The 15,520-nt window shown below is 52.4% G+C and overlaps 2 protein-coding genes across 2 annotated transcripts; both read right to left on the reverse strand.

Annotated features, from left to right (window-relative positions):
* Window positions 1–1,838: 1,838 nt before the first annotated feature.
* Window positions 1,839–3,562, reverse strand: LOC120702986 (U-box domain-containing protein 21-like). The gene has a single exon (XM_039986976.1). It carries the CDS (start codon window positions 3,390–3,392, stop codon window positions 2,031–2,033), a length of 1,362 nt encoding a protein of 453 aa, XP_039842910.1. The 5' UTR covers window positions 3,393–3,562; the 3' UTR covers window positions 1,839–2,030.
* A 4,197-nt stretch (window positions 3,563–7,759) lies between these two features.
* LOC120701863 (serine/arginine repetitive matrix protein 1-like) lies at window positions 7,760–9,018 on the reverse strand. Its single transcript, XM_039985672.1, has 2 exons — window positions 8,742–9,018; window positions 7,760–8,169 (listed from the first exon to the last, which is right to left on the reverse strand). Exons 1-2 carry the CDS (start codon window positions 9,016–9,018, stop codon window positions 7,760–7,762), a joined length of 687 nt encoding a protein of 228 aa, XP_039841606.1.
* Window positions 9,019–15,520: the final 6,502 nt, after the last annotated feature.

The following is a 15,520-nucleotide window of genomic DNA, read 5'->3' on the forward strand; positions in this document are numbered from 1 at the left end:
ACTGAGCACTAGCTAGCTAACTCGCAAAAGCTCCAAACAGACCTGCATCTTGGCTCTTGCATTGCTTGCCGGTCTAGACGTCGTCCAAACTAATTAATACGTAACCATCTCTGAATCAACCATCAACTAGCTTAGTCAAGTCTTGAGCGCCAACCTATTATCTTCCACCGTTTTACACGGCACAAATCTTCCCATCGGAGTGAGAAAACGAAGACATGACCAAAACGGTTCGTCTCTAATTCATCAAGATTTTCACACGAAGCGTGACGATCTGTAAATAAAAAAAAATGCTAGAGTTTCATGCGATGGCGACCCCAAAATCTCCCCGGGCCGGTTCCAAATGGTATCAGCTGGCCGCCGGTGATCGTGCCGCCACCCAGCAAGCACTACTGACGGCAACCGGTGGTAAAAGATAAGTGGCGTCGCTCGTGATCCGATGGCGAGAGGTCAGCGTTGCCGGTCCATTGTGTTTGCATTGGTTGCCAGAAAGGTATGCGCTCTGGCTCTGCTACCGGTCTACCGATGGTATCATACTGTCGGTGTCGTGACGGACCGGGTCTCTGGCCTCACCTCCGTACCCATCCATCTGGCTAATCTTCGGAGTTGAACGTCGTCGCGTTCAAGTGTTCAACAAAAATTTGGACGGAATTGAATGAGTTAACTTCGGATGGGCGGAGATTGAACGCTCTTGCCGTCGACGACGGACGACGGCGACTCGAGAGCGGCGGATCCGTGACGACGGACTGCACGGATCATCGACGGCGACGACTCGTCGACCATCTCCATTTTCGTCCTTACCTTTTGCTTGTTCCTTCAACCTTTGCTGGGGTAAACAATTGAGGCTGGCCTTCAGTCTCCTGCCACGGCTTCTTTGCTGCATGCGTGATCAATTCAGCTTTGTCCGTGATCCATGTGTTCCCTTCCCGTGCTTCTCAGCCATCTGTTTTCCAAAACGTAGCAGCAATCGTTGAATGAATTCACGACCAAAATTAAGCAAAAAGATTGAGCTAGCTTTACACATACAAAAGTTTGAAAGCCGAAAAGGAGGGTGGTTCTGTTCTGTGTGGGAGCGTGTGCTTGCTTGGCCAATGGAATAAGAGCACATGGCTGGCATTTGCAGCCGGGGATCAAGAACGGGGTGGTTGGGTCGTTTCTTTCATTTGTTTATGAAGAAGAAAGCGAGCAGGTTTATCAAACCCAACCCAACACGCGGAAACACAACTGTACTAGCTCTACGTGTTTGGTGTGTTTCTGAAGCATGGCTCTCTCTCGATCAAATGAATTGAAGTATGAACTGTCTGAACAATGGACAGCAGCAACAGCAGGAAGAAGGCATGGTTTTTTTTTGAGCTGAATGATGATGGCTTCTGAGTCAAATTATTGTGCTCTCTTGCTTATCGCCTTATAGTGCCTAACTTTCTTGATTCAGATTCAGATCAGACTAGAATGTTGGAGCACTACTGAAATAACTTCGAAAGGCCAAAGGATGCTAGCCCAGTTGGTTAGTCACTCCGGCGGCACCCCTCAGGTCCTGAGTTCGACTCCCTGTGAGAGCAAATTTCAGACTGAAGGTAAAAAAATCTCCTCGTTGGCCCCGTGTGCCAAAGCACTGGTTGTGAGACGGCCCAGGTCAGCCTGAGGACCCTTACATGGCCCAGTCGGTAGTTCCCAGGGGTTACGTCTCCCAGTGTCAGGGTGGAGCCAGAGTTCGGGGATTTTCTCGGTCGGGGAAGCCGAGGCTTCTTTTTAAGTTAATACCGGTGGGGCGGTCTTTCCCCACCCGGCCGAGTTTTTAAATAACTTCGAAAGCAGTAAGAAGTGCACAAAGATGTGTCAAGAACAAAATGTAATGTTAAAGTTTTCCTGTGTGTTCATCTCTTTGTATATGAATGTGCAATTACAGTGTCAAAAAATTTCCTAAGACTAATCATCCTGTATGAGTATCTGTTATCCACACATCTGATCTAAGTGTCGAATCAATCTTCACAAAAATGAGAAGGAAATGCTAGAATTTCCTCTCCCTAGGCTGATCAAAATGGCCTCTTGAGCCCCTTGAAGTCGACGGTCTCGATGCACTCGATGCTGCCCCTGGAGCCGTTGAGCATCTTGAGCAGCTCGCTGGCGCGCTCCTTGGTGACGCCGCCGCATCCGACCTGGAGCAGCAGCAGCAGCTTCTGGAACGCGCCGACGCGCAGCGCCTCGGCGCGGCACGCGGCGGCGCCGGCGTCGCCCGCGCGGCAGAGGCGCCAGAGCGCGGAGACGGCGAACTCCGTGGCCATGTCGGAGACGCGGAACATCTTCTTGACGAGGACTGGCACGGCCAGCGCGTGCGCGCGCGCGGCCGCGAGCCCGGCGTCGGCGCCCAGGACGGCGTCGAGCGCGGCCAGCGCCTTCTCGCTCGTGCCCTTGTCGGCGTCGACGAGGAGCTCCACGAGGGCCGGCACCGCGCCGACCTCCGCGAGGCGGGCCGCCGCGCGGTCGGAGGCGGCGGCGAGGTAGTAGGCCGTGACGAGAGCGGCCTTGGTGGCCGGCGCGGAGACGGGGCTCCGGACGAGGCGGACGAGCGCGTCGCACATCCCCGGGGTCCGCGCCACGGCCTCGAGGGTGCGCCCGTCGGCCGACGACGCGAGCTCGCGGAGCACGACGGCGGCGCTGGCCCGCGCCGCGAGCTCCCCGCCGTGGGTCATCACGGAGGCGAGCGACTTGAGCGAGGCCGGCGAGGCAATGCAGCGGCGCGCCTCGTCGTCGAGCGGGAAGAACGCGGTCGCGGCGGCCAGGATCTCGCCCAGCGCAGCGCCCTCGGCTGCAGCGCCGGCGCCCTCGACGCGCTCCCCCGCGAGCCGCCCGAACGCCGTCGCCAGCGCGCGCGCGGCGCCCGCCGCTGCCAGGCAGCGGCGGTTGCGGTCGCTCTCCTTGGCGAGCGCCCTCGCCCTGGCGGAGGCCGCCCCGCACGCGGCCACGTCCCCGCGGCCCGCGGCGCGCGACACGGCGGCCACCGCGTCGGCGGCGTCGGCGTCGGCGAGCGGCACCTTGGGGGTGGGCACCCGCTGGACCCCGCTGGCGCGGTTGGCGACGCACCAGTCCTGGATCATCCGGCGCGTGGCGTGGTTGGGGACCAGGTCGGCGAGCCGCAGCGGGCGGCCGGTGACGGGGCACCGCGCGCCCCCGCGCGCCAGCCAGCCCTCCACGCTCTCCCGGTCGTAGGTGATCCCCGTGGGCGCCGTGACGGGGTCCCGCATCAGGTCCAGCGAGATCGGGCACACGAAGTGCGCCGGCACCGCCACCTCCTCCTCGGCCGCCTGCTGCTGTTGCTTGCTGCCCCGCCTCAGCAGCGGGATCTCCGGCACCAGCCTAGACGCGGCTCTCGTCGCGCGAGACATCGGCAGAACCATTGATTGATTGTCTCTCGTAAAACCGTTCGTCCCTAATAATAAACGAATCCGTGCGCCGCGAGGCTAGCTGTTGAACCGGCTGAAGGGAGTCCTTGAGCTGACTGTTGGGAAGGGAGCAAGAGAGGGGAAGAGAGGGAGAGTGTTTGTGTGGGTGATGGCAAAAATGGGGAGGGGAGGTGCTATATAGGTTGCGGGGTGGGGACTGGGGACGACGACGGAGCAGGTTCACGTTACGTGGGCGCGGGGCGTGTGGCTGATGGATGCCCAGCGAAGAATGGAATTTGTTTTCGCAAGGGGGAGGGGCTGGGTCGCGGGGTTTGAACGCTGACCGTTGACCGTTCCGGGTTGAATTGAACGAGGTGGGGAGCGGCGCGGACGACGGCGACCCCGCGTTGGTTGGCTCGCTGGCGTCGCGTACGGGCCGCGGGTTGTGGGGGAGACGCTGCGTGCTGGGATTCCCTCGGAGTCGTGTTCCTCCTTTCTCACGTTTCGGCTTTCCGGCGCAGCTTTTTTTTGGGTGTTTCTTTCGGCCTCCTGCAGGGTCTGCGTCCGAGGCGCCGGAAAGAATTGGGATCTGCAATATGGACGGAGCGTGGTATACAGTGCTGGAATGTAGTGATGACTGGTTCAGCAACTTGAGAGATTTTAAGAAGTCAGTTCCCGTGAACAGATGGTTCACTGGCAGTTTTTTTTTTTTGAGATTCCCTGCAAGATAATTGGCATAAATATGGATGTAAGAGATTCTTTGATGCTAGCAACAAGGAGCTACGTAAGGGTTTGGTTATCCTCATTTGTCTCTGCTGCTATGTACTTACAATTGCACTTCTTTCTCCGCAAGTTTTAATTTGTCGTGCATTTTTTTTTTGCAAGTTTCTTTTGCAATCAGACTTGTTCTAATCACGTCCACTTCAGATCACATATATATATTGGCAATAATATAGAATTATATATCTTCATCTTCATGCGAAGGTTTAGTAGTACCATTTGCATATTCTTGGCATTGCAAAAATTGAAAGAGAACAGAATATCTTCCTAGGTACCTAGAAATCATGGGAAAAAATGTGGTTGGTACTAATTAATTAACGTCATTGCATACTTCTACTTCGTCTTTCACCGGCAAAAACGCAAAGTAATCAAGCATAATTAGTCTTCATCAGCTTGTGAGGAAGTAGAAGAAGTGGTTGATCATCTTCCTATCTTTTTTTTCTTCTTTCTCCTCCTTTTCTTCTTCCTCTTCTTCATCCATAGCTATGAGATGGGGGCGGGGAGGAAAGGCTCCATGGGATACATGGGGTAGGGGAGGCTCCAGCCCTCCTGGCTCCTACCTCATGCTTGATCCGCCCCTGAGTAGAAACTACTTACCAGTTACCACTAGCTTCTCTTAGAACTGAAACCTTGTATGTATGCAAAGCTACATCATTTTCACGAAGAGTTTAAGTTGAGATTCATGGTGGATAGTGGAGCTCAGCGCCATAATAGAGGACTAGACCATGAGATAGACATGTCCACGTCGGAATGTTCCAATTTTTACCCTTTTCATTTTTCTCATTTTAAATTTTTTACAAAGCATTTGTACAGAAAAAATGTTTCATAGAAAAAAAATGAAAACAATTACTTCCAAAATTTCACTAAAAAAATTCTTAACTTAACTTTTTGCCGACTCACTACTACAAAAAGAGCTATAGGCATCGGTTGAAAAGAGCCTTAGGTACCGGTTCTATAACCGATACCCGAAAGCCGAGACCAATGGAGTCTGCCTTTGGCATCGGGTAAATCATCCGGTGCCTATGACCTTTTTAGTACCGGTTGGAATATCAACCGGTACCCAGAGCCGCTACGACGTTTGCTTGCATCCTCCCCCGTTCCCCGCATCCTCTCTCTATTCCCCTAGCATGCTCCACTAGTGATACCAGCGATTCATTCGAAAGAATCAAACACAAAATATTGAATTGACGAACACACAATACTCATAGATTCCACAAATTATTCAAAAAATTGTTCACAAGATAGATGCAATCCATACAACATGCATCTCTATTTCAGAAATCAGAAAAGTAAGAAAAAAAGAAAAAATCTCCCACGATGGCAGCGGCGGCCAGCTGCCCATGCGTCTGCACCCCACGGCCGGCTCCCGCGGTGGCGGCCCTCACGCCGCACCCCACGGCCGGCTCCCGGCTAGCTTCTGCGCCCTCCGGGGGCATTCTGTAGAAGGGCTACCTGCACAGACAAGAACCAAGAACAAGATTCGCATCCAAGAACAAGAAGAAGAGGCCGCAAGAGAATCTTGCAGGCGATGCAGCGGTCGAGCGGAAGAACCAATGCAAGAACTAACCGAGAGGTCGATGGGTCTCACCGGATCGATCGATGTGCGGAGCGGGTTCTTGCAGCCTCGAGCTCCTGCAGCCGTGCGGCCCTCGCGCTCCCCCACGGCGGCGGCGGCCGGCTCCTGCTGCCGTGCGGCCCTCGCGCTCCACCACGACGGCGGTGGCGCCGGCCTGCTCCCGCAGTGGCAGCGGCGGCGAGGCCGCGCTCCGCCCCGCGCCTGCTGTGCGTGCCTCTGCGCCGCCCGCGAGGCAAGAAACGATAAGGTAGAGAGAGATGAGAGGTAGAGAAATGAGAGGTAGAGAGATAGGACTAGATGAGAAGAGCCGGTATGGTTTAAATATATCGAGAAGGCAAGGGCCTACCTTGTTTTGGTACCGGTGCATTCATTCACCCGGTGCCAATGACAGCAAAATGGGCACCGGGCGATGTCATAAACCGGTACTTTTGTCGCCTTCTTCATTTAGTACCGGTTTGTGGCACGACCCTGTGCCCATGTTGAAGCATTGGGACCGGGTCATGCCACGACCCGGTACCCAATGTCTAGTGCCGGGCTGGTACAGACCACGAGTACCGGCTGCTGTTACAGCCGGTGCTGATGCCTCACATTAGCACCGGTTGAAACAACAACTGGTATTTTTGGCTAGAATTTTTGGCCTGTTTTCTAAGTAGTGACTCACTCTTTGAAGATACTCATAAGGATAGAATCTACATACGTGCATTTATAGGGATAGTGTGCGTGTGTTGTGAGTACTGAGCTGTAGTGAGTAATAAAAAAAGACATTTGATAAACAAATAAAGCAAGTCATTTGATAAACAAATAAAGCATTAGCTTGGACATGCCGACTAATTGGCCGCTTCTGCCGTTCCTGTTCCTACGTCAAAAGTAGAAGGAAATGCCAGGTAAAAAGAAAAAAATAAAAAGTTGTTGCAAGCTTAGGCGTAAGAGAGATGCTACCGATTTGACCAAGTATTAGCATTGGGCGTGCCGACTAATATCTATACTTTGACTGCGGCGACGGGTGTGGTCGGTGCGACCGCATTGGATCGACCGATCGAGCACGCAGGTTGGTCATGTTCCTTTTGTGCCACAATTAATCCGAGAGCCAGCTGACACGAGCCGGAGTGCCCGACGAATATTCCTTGGTTAACAAAGTTGCTGGCCGACTCTTCGTCCAAGCTGGAGCCAAACCACGGACAGCTTTAGAAATTTGGAGCAGTGCTTACGTCTTGCTCGATCCAGTTTTGTTCAAACTTTTCTTACTTTATTATTTCCTTGGCCTAGTCCAAGAAAGTTCTTTTTTTTTTCTTCGCCTTCTCTCTTCGACCCTTTTGGACTGCTGCCTTGTGCGTGTGAGCACGTGGCATCTTTTGGTTGGTCCGTCCATGTACAAAACAAAAGAAGCATGTTTTTTTAGACTATATGCTCGTGCGTTGCAACGAACAAAATTAATATAAATATTAAATACGTATAATTGCTCGTGCGTTAATTTATAAAGATCTACACGATCAAGTCGTGGACGGCGCCTATGAGATAGACTAAGATCCACTTATCAATGACACAAGATATAATAAAATAAACTAATAAATTAGATCGAAACCTTACTGAATTTAGAAATAGATATATATATATAGATAAGGTGGAACTCCATTAGAAACTTGACCATTTTGATGACAAATCAATACAAGTACTCCGGACTAAGGTCGCAAAATAGGGGGGGATTCCCTCTATGCCATTGGGAAATAGAGGTGATCCCCTATGTGCCATTGAGAATTAGCTCATTCCTTCTATACCATCAGTTACAATTTTTCATCCCCTCCATGCCATTACCGTTAAGTTTCCTTAACAGATCCGTTAAAGGGTGGGGATAAGACAAGAATACCCCTCCGTTCCATCGCCAGTTTTTTCCCTCAGCCTCCCTCTTTTTTTGTGGCGCCATTAAATTACCAACTGACAAGCATTCGGAAACCCAATGCTGAATCTACAAGTGACCGTAAGTTTCAAAACTTACAGTCGACCCACACTCGCCCCTTTCTTCCTTCCTCTAGATAGGATATCCCTTTCCCCTTCTTCTTTCCCTTCCCCCAACCCCTTCCTCTGCTCCATGGCAGCTGAGCGGCGCGGATGGGCGGAGGTAGCGCAGCGGGCCGGCAGCGAGGAGGGGAGGCGCGGCGGGCAAGCGGCGGGGAGGCACGGTGTGGCGCGGCGGGGCAGGTGGCGGGGAGCGCGGGCCAGTGGCGTGGGGGAGGGGAGCCGCGGCGGTGCTGGTGGCGGGGGGAGGGGAGCCGCAGCGGCGGCGATGGCGAGTGGTGGTGTGGCGCGGCAAGGCCAGTGGCATGGGGGAGGGGAGCCGCGGCGGCGGGAGACGTGGGGAGCGGCGCGACGGGGCCGATGGCGGGAGGAAGGGGAGCCGCGGCGGCAGCGGGAGGTGCGGTGGGGGCCGGTTGCGAGAGGCTGCGAGATCCCGGGTGCGTGGGTTTTTTATTAATTTTTTATGCAAAAAATTTCTAAAAACTTTTTTACCCCGAATTTTTTCGTTTTGGAAGCAAAAGTTTTTTCTTCATATTTTTTCTCAAAACTTTCTCTTTCAAATTTTTTTCTCATCAAATTTCTCTTCAAAATTTCTCCAAAATTTTTTTATCAAAAAAGACAAAAGAATTAAACTGTCGGAAGATCGACCGTACGGAGCACTCCCGTAGGGTCGACCGTAAACTAGCTTCGCCCGCTACTTTTATTCAGGGAGGGACTGGCGTTGCAACAAGATTGCAAAAAGAGTTGCATGCAATTAACATCCGAGAAGTGAACCTAATAACAAGAAACGTCGCCACGTAAGAAGCAGAGAGATGCTGTGTCTAACGCGGACATGACATCAACTCTTGGGGCGAGCTCGTGGCGACGTGACATGAACTTCGAAACGCGTGATCTACAGGGATGAACAGAAACTTCTCGAGTTCGATGCGAGCGCGTAGTTGCTAGCTTCGAGAGATGCCGCGCGCCTAGGAGGTGCGTGGTGGCGGAGCGCAGACCCCGCAGCGCGTGGCGGGCGTGCCGGGAGGTCTCGCCGCTGTGGCGTTCCCAGCGCCGCCACCGCGGCTCGTCCCCGAGGCCCAGGAGCGCGTCGTCGAGGCCGAAGGCGTGGCTGGCCCTGCGGTGGAGCTCGCGGCGGGCGCGACGCCCTGGTGGAAGGAGCCTCGTGGAGGTCGCCGGCGTTGATCGCGCCGCCCATCTCAAGGATGCGCAGCACGCGGGCGCACGTGGCGAGCTGTTCGGCACCGTCCCCGCCAGGTCCCTCCAGTCCTCCATTTCTCGCCCCCTGGCTCCCTGTCTCTGTTGCAAGCGCGAGGGAGGGAGGCACGCGGGGCCCGCGCGAGCGAGGGAGGCGCGAAGCTCCTTCCCCTCCGGCACCGGCACGCCCTCGCCCAGCGAGATTAGGGTTCGGCGGCAGGGGGTCTCCGGCTCTCCGCGGGATTGACATCGGGATGGGGAGGGGGTGGGGGCGCTCGGGGAAAAAATTGGCGATGGAACGGAGGGGTATTCCCGTGCCGTTTAACGGATCTGTTAGCTAGAAGAGTTAACGGCAATGCAATGGTATAGAGGGGATAGAAAATTATAAACGATGGCACAAAAAAGATGAGCTATTTTCACTGCCACATAAAGAATCACCTATATTTTCTAATGGCATAGAGGGAATTAATTTAAAATGGGGCACTGGGAGGCTAGGAGCCACGAGGATCGGCCAGAAGAGATAAGACACATAGTGGCGGCCGGCGGGCTGACCCGGGACCTGAGTGGTTTATCGTAGCTAGCTCTATTGTCGCCGGAAAGATGAGTGGTGAGGGGCGGAGTCAAGTAGAAATTTGTGGGTGTGGTCACACCCATAAAAATTTCATAATCCCTTATTACTTCTAGATTTTTACTATATTTGCTTCACTATTATGCATATATTATATTATGAAGCACCGCATCCCTCTCTATTTTTCTCTAGCGCCGCCGCTAGTGATGACTGATGATAGAGGGCGGCCATGGGGGAGGGGCGCATCATGCGGGGGAACTAGAGTTTCAGTAAAGGCGCTGCTAGTTTCCTGTCGTGTGGACTGCTCTGCACCGTGCAGCAGTGATCGACACATTATTAGCGTGCGCTTCTCAACCAAGACAGAATTTGTGTCAGGCTTCACTAATGCACAAATGGATAGATAGCTTCCTCTCCACCTCCAACTCGTTAAGTTCAATAAAAAAAATCCAACTCGAGAGCGTTTTCCACAGCAAGGATGGTCGCGACGATCGCCGGCAAAGATGATCCCCAGATGCATAGCCAATACATCCACAAGTGCCTTCCTTTTAGAATCACCACATCCATCCATGCAACCTCTCTTTACTGTCATCGACTCATCGTTACGGCGGCATCCGGTACGCCTCTGCGAGATCACAAAGCACCCAGCCGCTACGCGACGACACGGCCAACAAAGCTGCCGCCGCTCGACCGAATCAACACGGCCACTTGGATACGCGCGGCGGCGCGGACACACACGGCTTGCCCGGACGCATCCATCAACGTCGGCGCCGTCGGCCACACGACGCAGGCACGCAGCATATATCTTCCAAACCGGAATAAACGCCGTGACAGCAGCATGCGTGCAGTGCAGGGTCCGGTCCAGCGCCCGCCACCCGGGTTAGATCTCGTCGGAGATGCGTAGTGCTGCTTGTGACGGAACCGCCAAATTAAAACTCTAATTAAGCGTAATGGCCGTCACTTGAACACATCAGGCTCATTAGCTTAACGGCTTAATTTGGCGATCCTTTCCCAACCCACGTCCCGATCGAAACATCACCGATAGTCCCACGCGAAGGTGGGCGCAGATGGTACAAGCACGACACATATTTGAATATACAACAAATATACATAGAACTTGACCTTAAGTTTTACAAACCAAGTTTGAATAAATACATAATTCACAAACTTTTCAATACTGAAATCCTGGTTCGTCTAGAGGAACGGGACCTACAGCTACCAAAAGTGAGCCCTAAAGAGATCCCTAACTAAACGTCCGGCTCCACGACCACCCATCCCTCTGCATCCCGGCGGATGAACTTGGCGCAGCAGGGACAGAAGTCTGTGTCTGCGTTTCCTGAAATAATGTTGGCAACAAACCCTGAGTATTCTAATACTCAGCAAGGCTTACCCGACCAGTGGGTATAACTTAGCCCACATAGCTAAACATGCAAGGCTTTTGGCTGGTGGTTCTTTTGCAGAAACCAGGCAACTAAAATAATTCCTTACTTTCATTATTTTAGCCTCAGATTCTATATAAACTAACTCTTATCTAATATTTGCAAAGACCTACTATAGAAATCATGGTGATGCAAGCAAAATAAAACAATGGCTCCATATTTTATATAAACATACCTAACTCACATTCTACATTTTTGCTACGGTGTGACAAAGAGACCAAGGCCCTCATAACCGCGAGACACGGCGAATCGATCCGATTTAACCTTGCAAGGTGGACCTAACCAACACGGCACGTATTTGCCCCGTCGGACTATACATACCAACAATTCCCCTCCCCGCCTCGAACTACAGGAACCAGCCCAACGACATATGGTCAGTCGAGCTCAACGTGAGACCACCAAAAGTAAACACATGCATCCCAATTCTCCGCGACTACTCGACTCGCCCCAGGAGTTGGGTGCGGGTTCCTGTACTTTCGAAGCAAGGCAGTACTCGGCTTACCGGTTTCGACTACCTCCTACTCCCGGCATGCGGTTAGTACAGTTCAATCCCCGATCAGCACTGCCACGTCCACCGGTCCTTAATCGACACAGACGGGGCTAAGACACCCAGGAACCCTGTCCTGCTGCCATACCTATCCATCATCCCCGCCCGGTCTCACATTTCCATGTTCGTTTCGAAACCAATCTCACATACTGAATTATATAAAGATAATAACGTATCTCGCGAGTAACCGGAAATTACTCGACTCCTAACATCATACATCTCGCGAGTGCAGGAGACCACTCGTCTTCTACCGGTAACATTAAGCTTAGCACAACTATCGTCCTATACATGCTAGTATAACTCCGGGAATCCTATGAATCATGCAACTAGGGTTCCAAACAATTCCTGAACTTAATGCACAAGTAGTAGAAACATACATAGGTGTCTTAATTTAAAATACTAGGATGTGCACCGGGGCTTGCCTTGCGCCTGCTGCTCAACACTGGGGCCAGACGGGCCTTGGGCCGGGTGCTCACACCTCTCCTCTTGGGCTTGCGTCGTTTGCTCTTGTGGTGCCGCGATCACCTCAAAGACGGCTCCCTCAGATGCGGATGCTACACGTATGCATATGAATTAAATGAGTGCAGCCCAAGAATGTAACTAGTTTACTTTAACTGAAATACCCTGCGGACTGTCCGCGCCCGAGTGGCGGACTGTCCGCCGCACTATCCTACCAACCCAACAGAGGCAACAACGTCTCTGGAACTTTTTCCCATTTTACCTGCGGACTGTCCGGCCACCCCTGGCGGACCGTCCGCAGATCAAGTACTCAACCCACCAGAGACGAAAACGTCTCTGGACAATTTCCTAGACTCTACTGCGGACTGTCCGCGCCCAAGTGGCGGACCGTCCGCAGTTCACCCCTGCGAACCCCCAGAGACGACATCGTCTCTGGAACAAATTCAAGCATCAACGGCGGACCGTCCGCTCCCCTATAGCGGACTGTCCGCAGTCAACCTTGCAAAAACAACCAGAGGCAACATCGTCTCTGGACAAAAACTAACCTGACCGGCGGACCGTCCGCGCCTCCCAGGCGGACCGTCCGCGATAACTAATTTCTGACCTTCGCCCTAGGCGGCAGCAAGGGCGGCGGCGACGACGGAGGCCGTGCTCCGGCGCCGGCGACACGTCATGGAAGGGGAAAAAGGCTGTGAAGCATAAGGGACTCACCACGAATCCATTCCCGCGGTCGGTTCGAGTGGAGGACGACCGGATCGGCGGATCGGCGGTGGAGCAAGCTTCAAGCACCCCCAATGGTGTCCGGCGGTGGTGGAAAGATTCCGGCCGGGGATAAGCCGGTTTAGGGGTTTGGGAAGGTGGAGGAGGTGACGAGGAAGGTTCCTGCGCGAGGAATCGAGGTCTGGTGGACGGAGGAGGGAGATCGAAGCAAGGGGCGACGATGGCGCGGGAGCTCGAGCTCCGCTCGGCTCTGCAAGAGAAGAGGAAGAAGAGAGGATTGACGAGTGGGTCCCAAGCCCATCCAGATAAATATCTGGGCGACGCCTCGCGGACTGTCCGCCGTCACCTCGCGGACTGTCCGCGTGGTGGTTGTTACACTGCTACTACATGTGGAGGCGTCTGACCTGACGACTGGGGATGAGCTTCTCATCAGTGGCCGTGTAGTGGCGGTCGCTTTGTGACCTGTGATCGCGACGGGTCGGATGGAAGGCACTGTCGCCACGGAAACTAAAGGGAAATTTTAACCTTTTTTTTTCAATTTAAGGACTGATAAGTGTAGCTCCGTTGGTTGGCTTCCGAGGTGCGCAAGCCAATAATCCACCCGTGTTTAATGGCGCAGTTGGACGCGGTGTCTTACCTTCACTCAGGCCAATTTTAATGAAAGTATCATACGAGTGTTATGAGCATTACATTTGCTAATATGGTAGAGTATCACGAAGAGAGATGAGAAGGTGTCATGGAATGTAAAAGAAGTGTCATCACCATGACACTCTTTCGGATCGGTTAACTAGTTCACAATTCTTTCAAAGAAAAAAAATCAATTTTGATGCTCAGTAAATCAGCACTGCAACAGTACCAAAATTGCAACAACACCAGAAGAATGTCAGGGGCAGTACATGTACAAATGAGCTTGGAGCTCCAACTTGCAACACGAGCGTCCTTGCACTCCGCACGTGGGAACAGAGACGGCATTGGCGGCCAGATCAGACTCGTAGCACACAGACCTAGTAGCCCAATACTACTCTAGAAGCATGTTTTTTTGGTGGACCAGTAGCACACCAGTAGCACAGATGCCATAGCTGCATTTAGCGGGCAGAAACTAAAACGACGCTTATTTATAGCACAAATCAGTAAATGGGGTACCAGGGGCAGGGAGAGCATATACCTTGATCACTCTTGAATCTGCAAGTGCCCGTAGACTTGATTTTCGGTCTCCGGCGAATGGACAGCCACATTGGGGGGATGTGCTTCATGCCGCGCCGTGATCCAGCACTACTAATCATCAGTGTCCTTTTGAGATGACTTGGACTTAGAACTGTCCAAACCTGGGAGCACACAGCCACACACCCATGGAGAAACAACCAATGAACCACACGTTCTGGTCCTTGGATGTAACCGATGTGGGGGGGCATGGGACAGAATCTGGTTCCCCTCATCCGGCCAGGATAAATCTTCAAGCTTATGGGTGTTCTGAATGCACTTCATTGGCAAGTAAGTGTACTTGGGGTAAACCAGATGCTATCAGTAGCTGAATATATTGTGAGGTTATGACCAATTTCCAGCGCATACTTTCACAGAAAAGATCCGGACAAGAATAGTACAAAATTGTGATTTCGGTGTTGCACTTGATGATTTTGGGGCTCATGATTCAAGTGTATGCCATTTAGAGAGTTGCATACTTACGTGCACGTATGAAATTCCCACTGTAAAAAACATCACAGCCATCGGAACCCGCTAGGCATACACGGGCAAAGCTCATTTAACCACCATTGGTTATTGGTTAACCATCCAAGTCAGGATATGGTGAAATTTGTCTAGAGAAACTTAAACCAGTTTCTTCCACGGGTTCCTAGGAGCTAAAAAGACATGGCACATCAACATAAATTAATCTGATGAGCGCCTCACAGGGACGGGAGAAGATGACAGCACCGTGCATAAACAGGTCATTTCTAATTCTGAGGAACAATGGTGGTCAACCCTGGATGATGAGTGATTGACAACGTGATGTGAATTTGATGTCTCTTGGCTTGTGATGTGTAGGCACATGATTCGACGTGGCGGTCGACGGATGCGGTGAAGGTCAAGCGACAAGTTCGTGCCGATGGATCAAGGGTGGTGAAGGACGAACGTGAGTAGGATTGGACTGAGGGACTCGAGGAGTCCGGACGAAGTCATGGGCGGCCCGCGTGGTGCATGAAAGAGTAAGAGTACATGGAGCGCGAGATGGTGATGAAGACGACGTCAATCAAGTCAAGCAGAAAGACGATGGCAAGCTCGAGTAGGATGCCCATGCGCCCGGAGCGCAAAAGACTTGAAGGCGTTGAAGCTTGGCGAAGGCCGGACACGCGTCGACATCAAAACTGGCAGGATTACCGGTTTGGATCTCAAAACCAGGCAGAGGCAAGTTTCCCGGTTTGGGCCTCAAAATCGAGGGCGCGTCAGGTCTGGCCGTATGGCGGAGGTGGAGGGCACGTGTGATGCCATCGCGAAGCTTGCGTCAAGACGAAACAAAGTGGTGAAGGCGTGTCCGTCCGATGGTTTTACAAAAATCTGGACCGTTTTGCCCCTGTGTGGGTGTGTATCGTAGTTATTAGCTTAGGAGCATTTTAGTCATTCGCCGAGATACCTTATATTTAGAGAGCCATGGGTAGTTGGTATATCTCTCTTCCCCTCCTCTTATTTTTATTTTTTCTTATAATTTTTGTGTTAGAATTTGTTGGAGATTTTGTTGTGAGTGGAGGCCCTAATCTCCTTTTGTCCTACGGGCGTCAAGATATTTTTGTATTCATCCACATGTTCTTTGCGTTTTTCTTTTTCTGCTATTTTCGGGGGTATTTTTGTGTGATTTTC

This window comes from Panicum virgatum, chromosome 4K (assembly GCF_016808335.1).
Source record: "Panicum virgatum strain AP13 chromosome 4K, P.virgatum_v5, whole genome shotgun sequence".
Classification (NCBI taxonomy): domain Eukaryota; kingdom Viridiplantae; phylum Streptophyta; class Magnoliopsida; order Poales; family Poaceae; genus Panicum; species Panicum virgatum.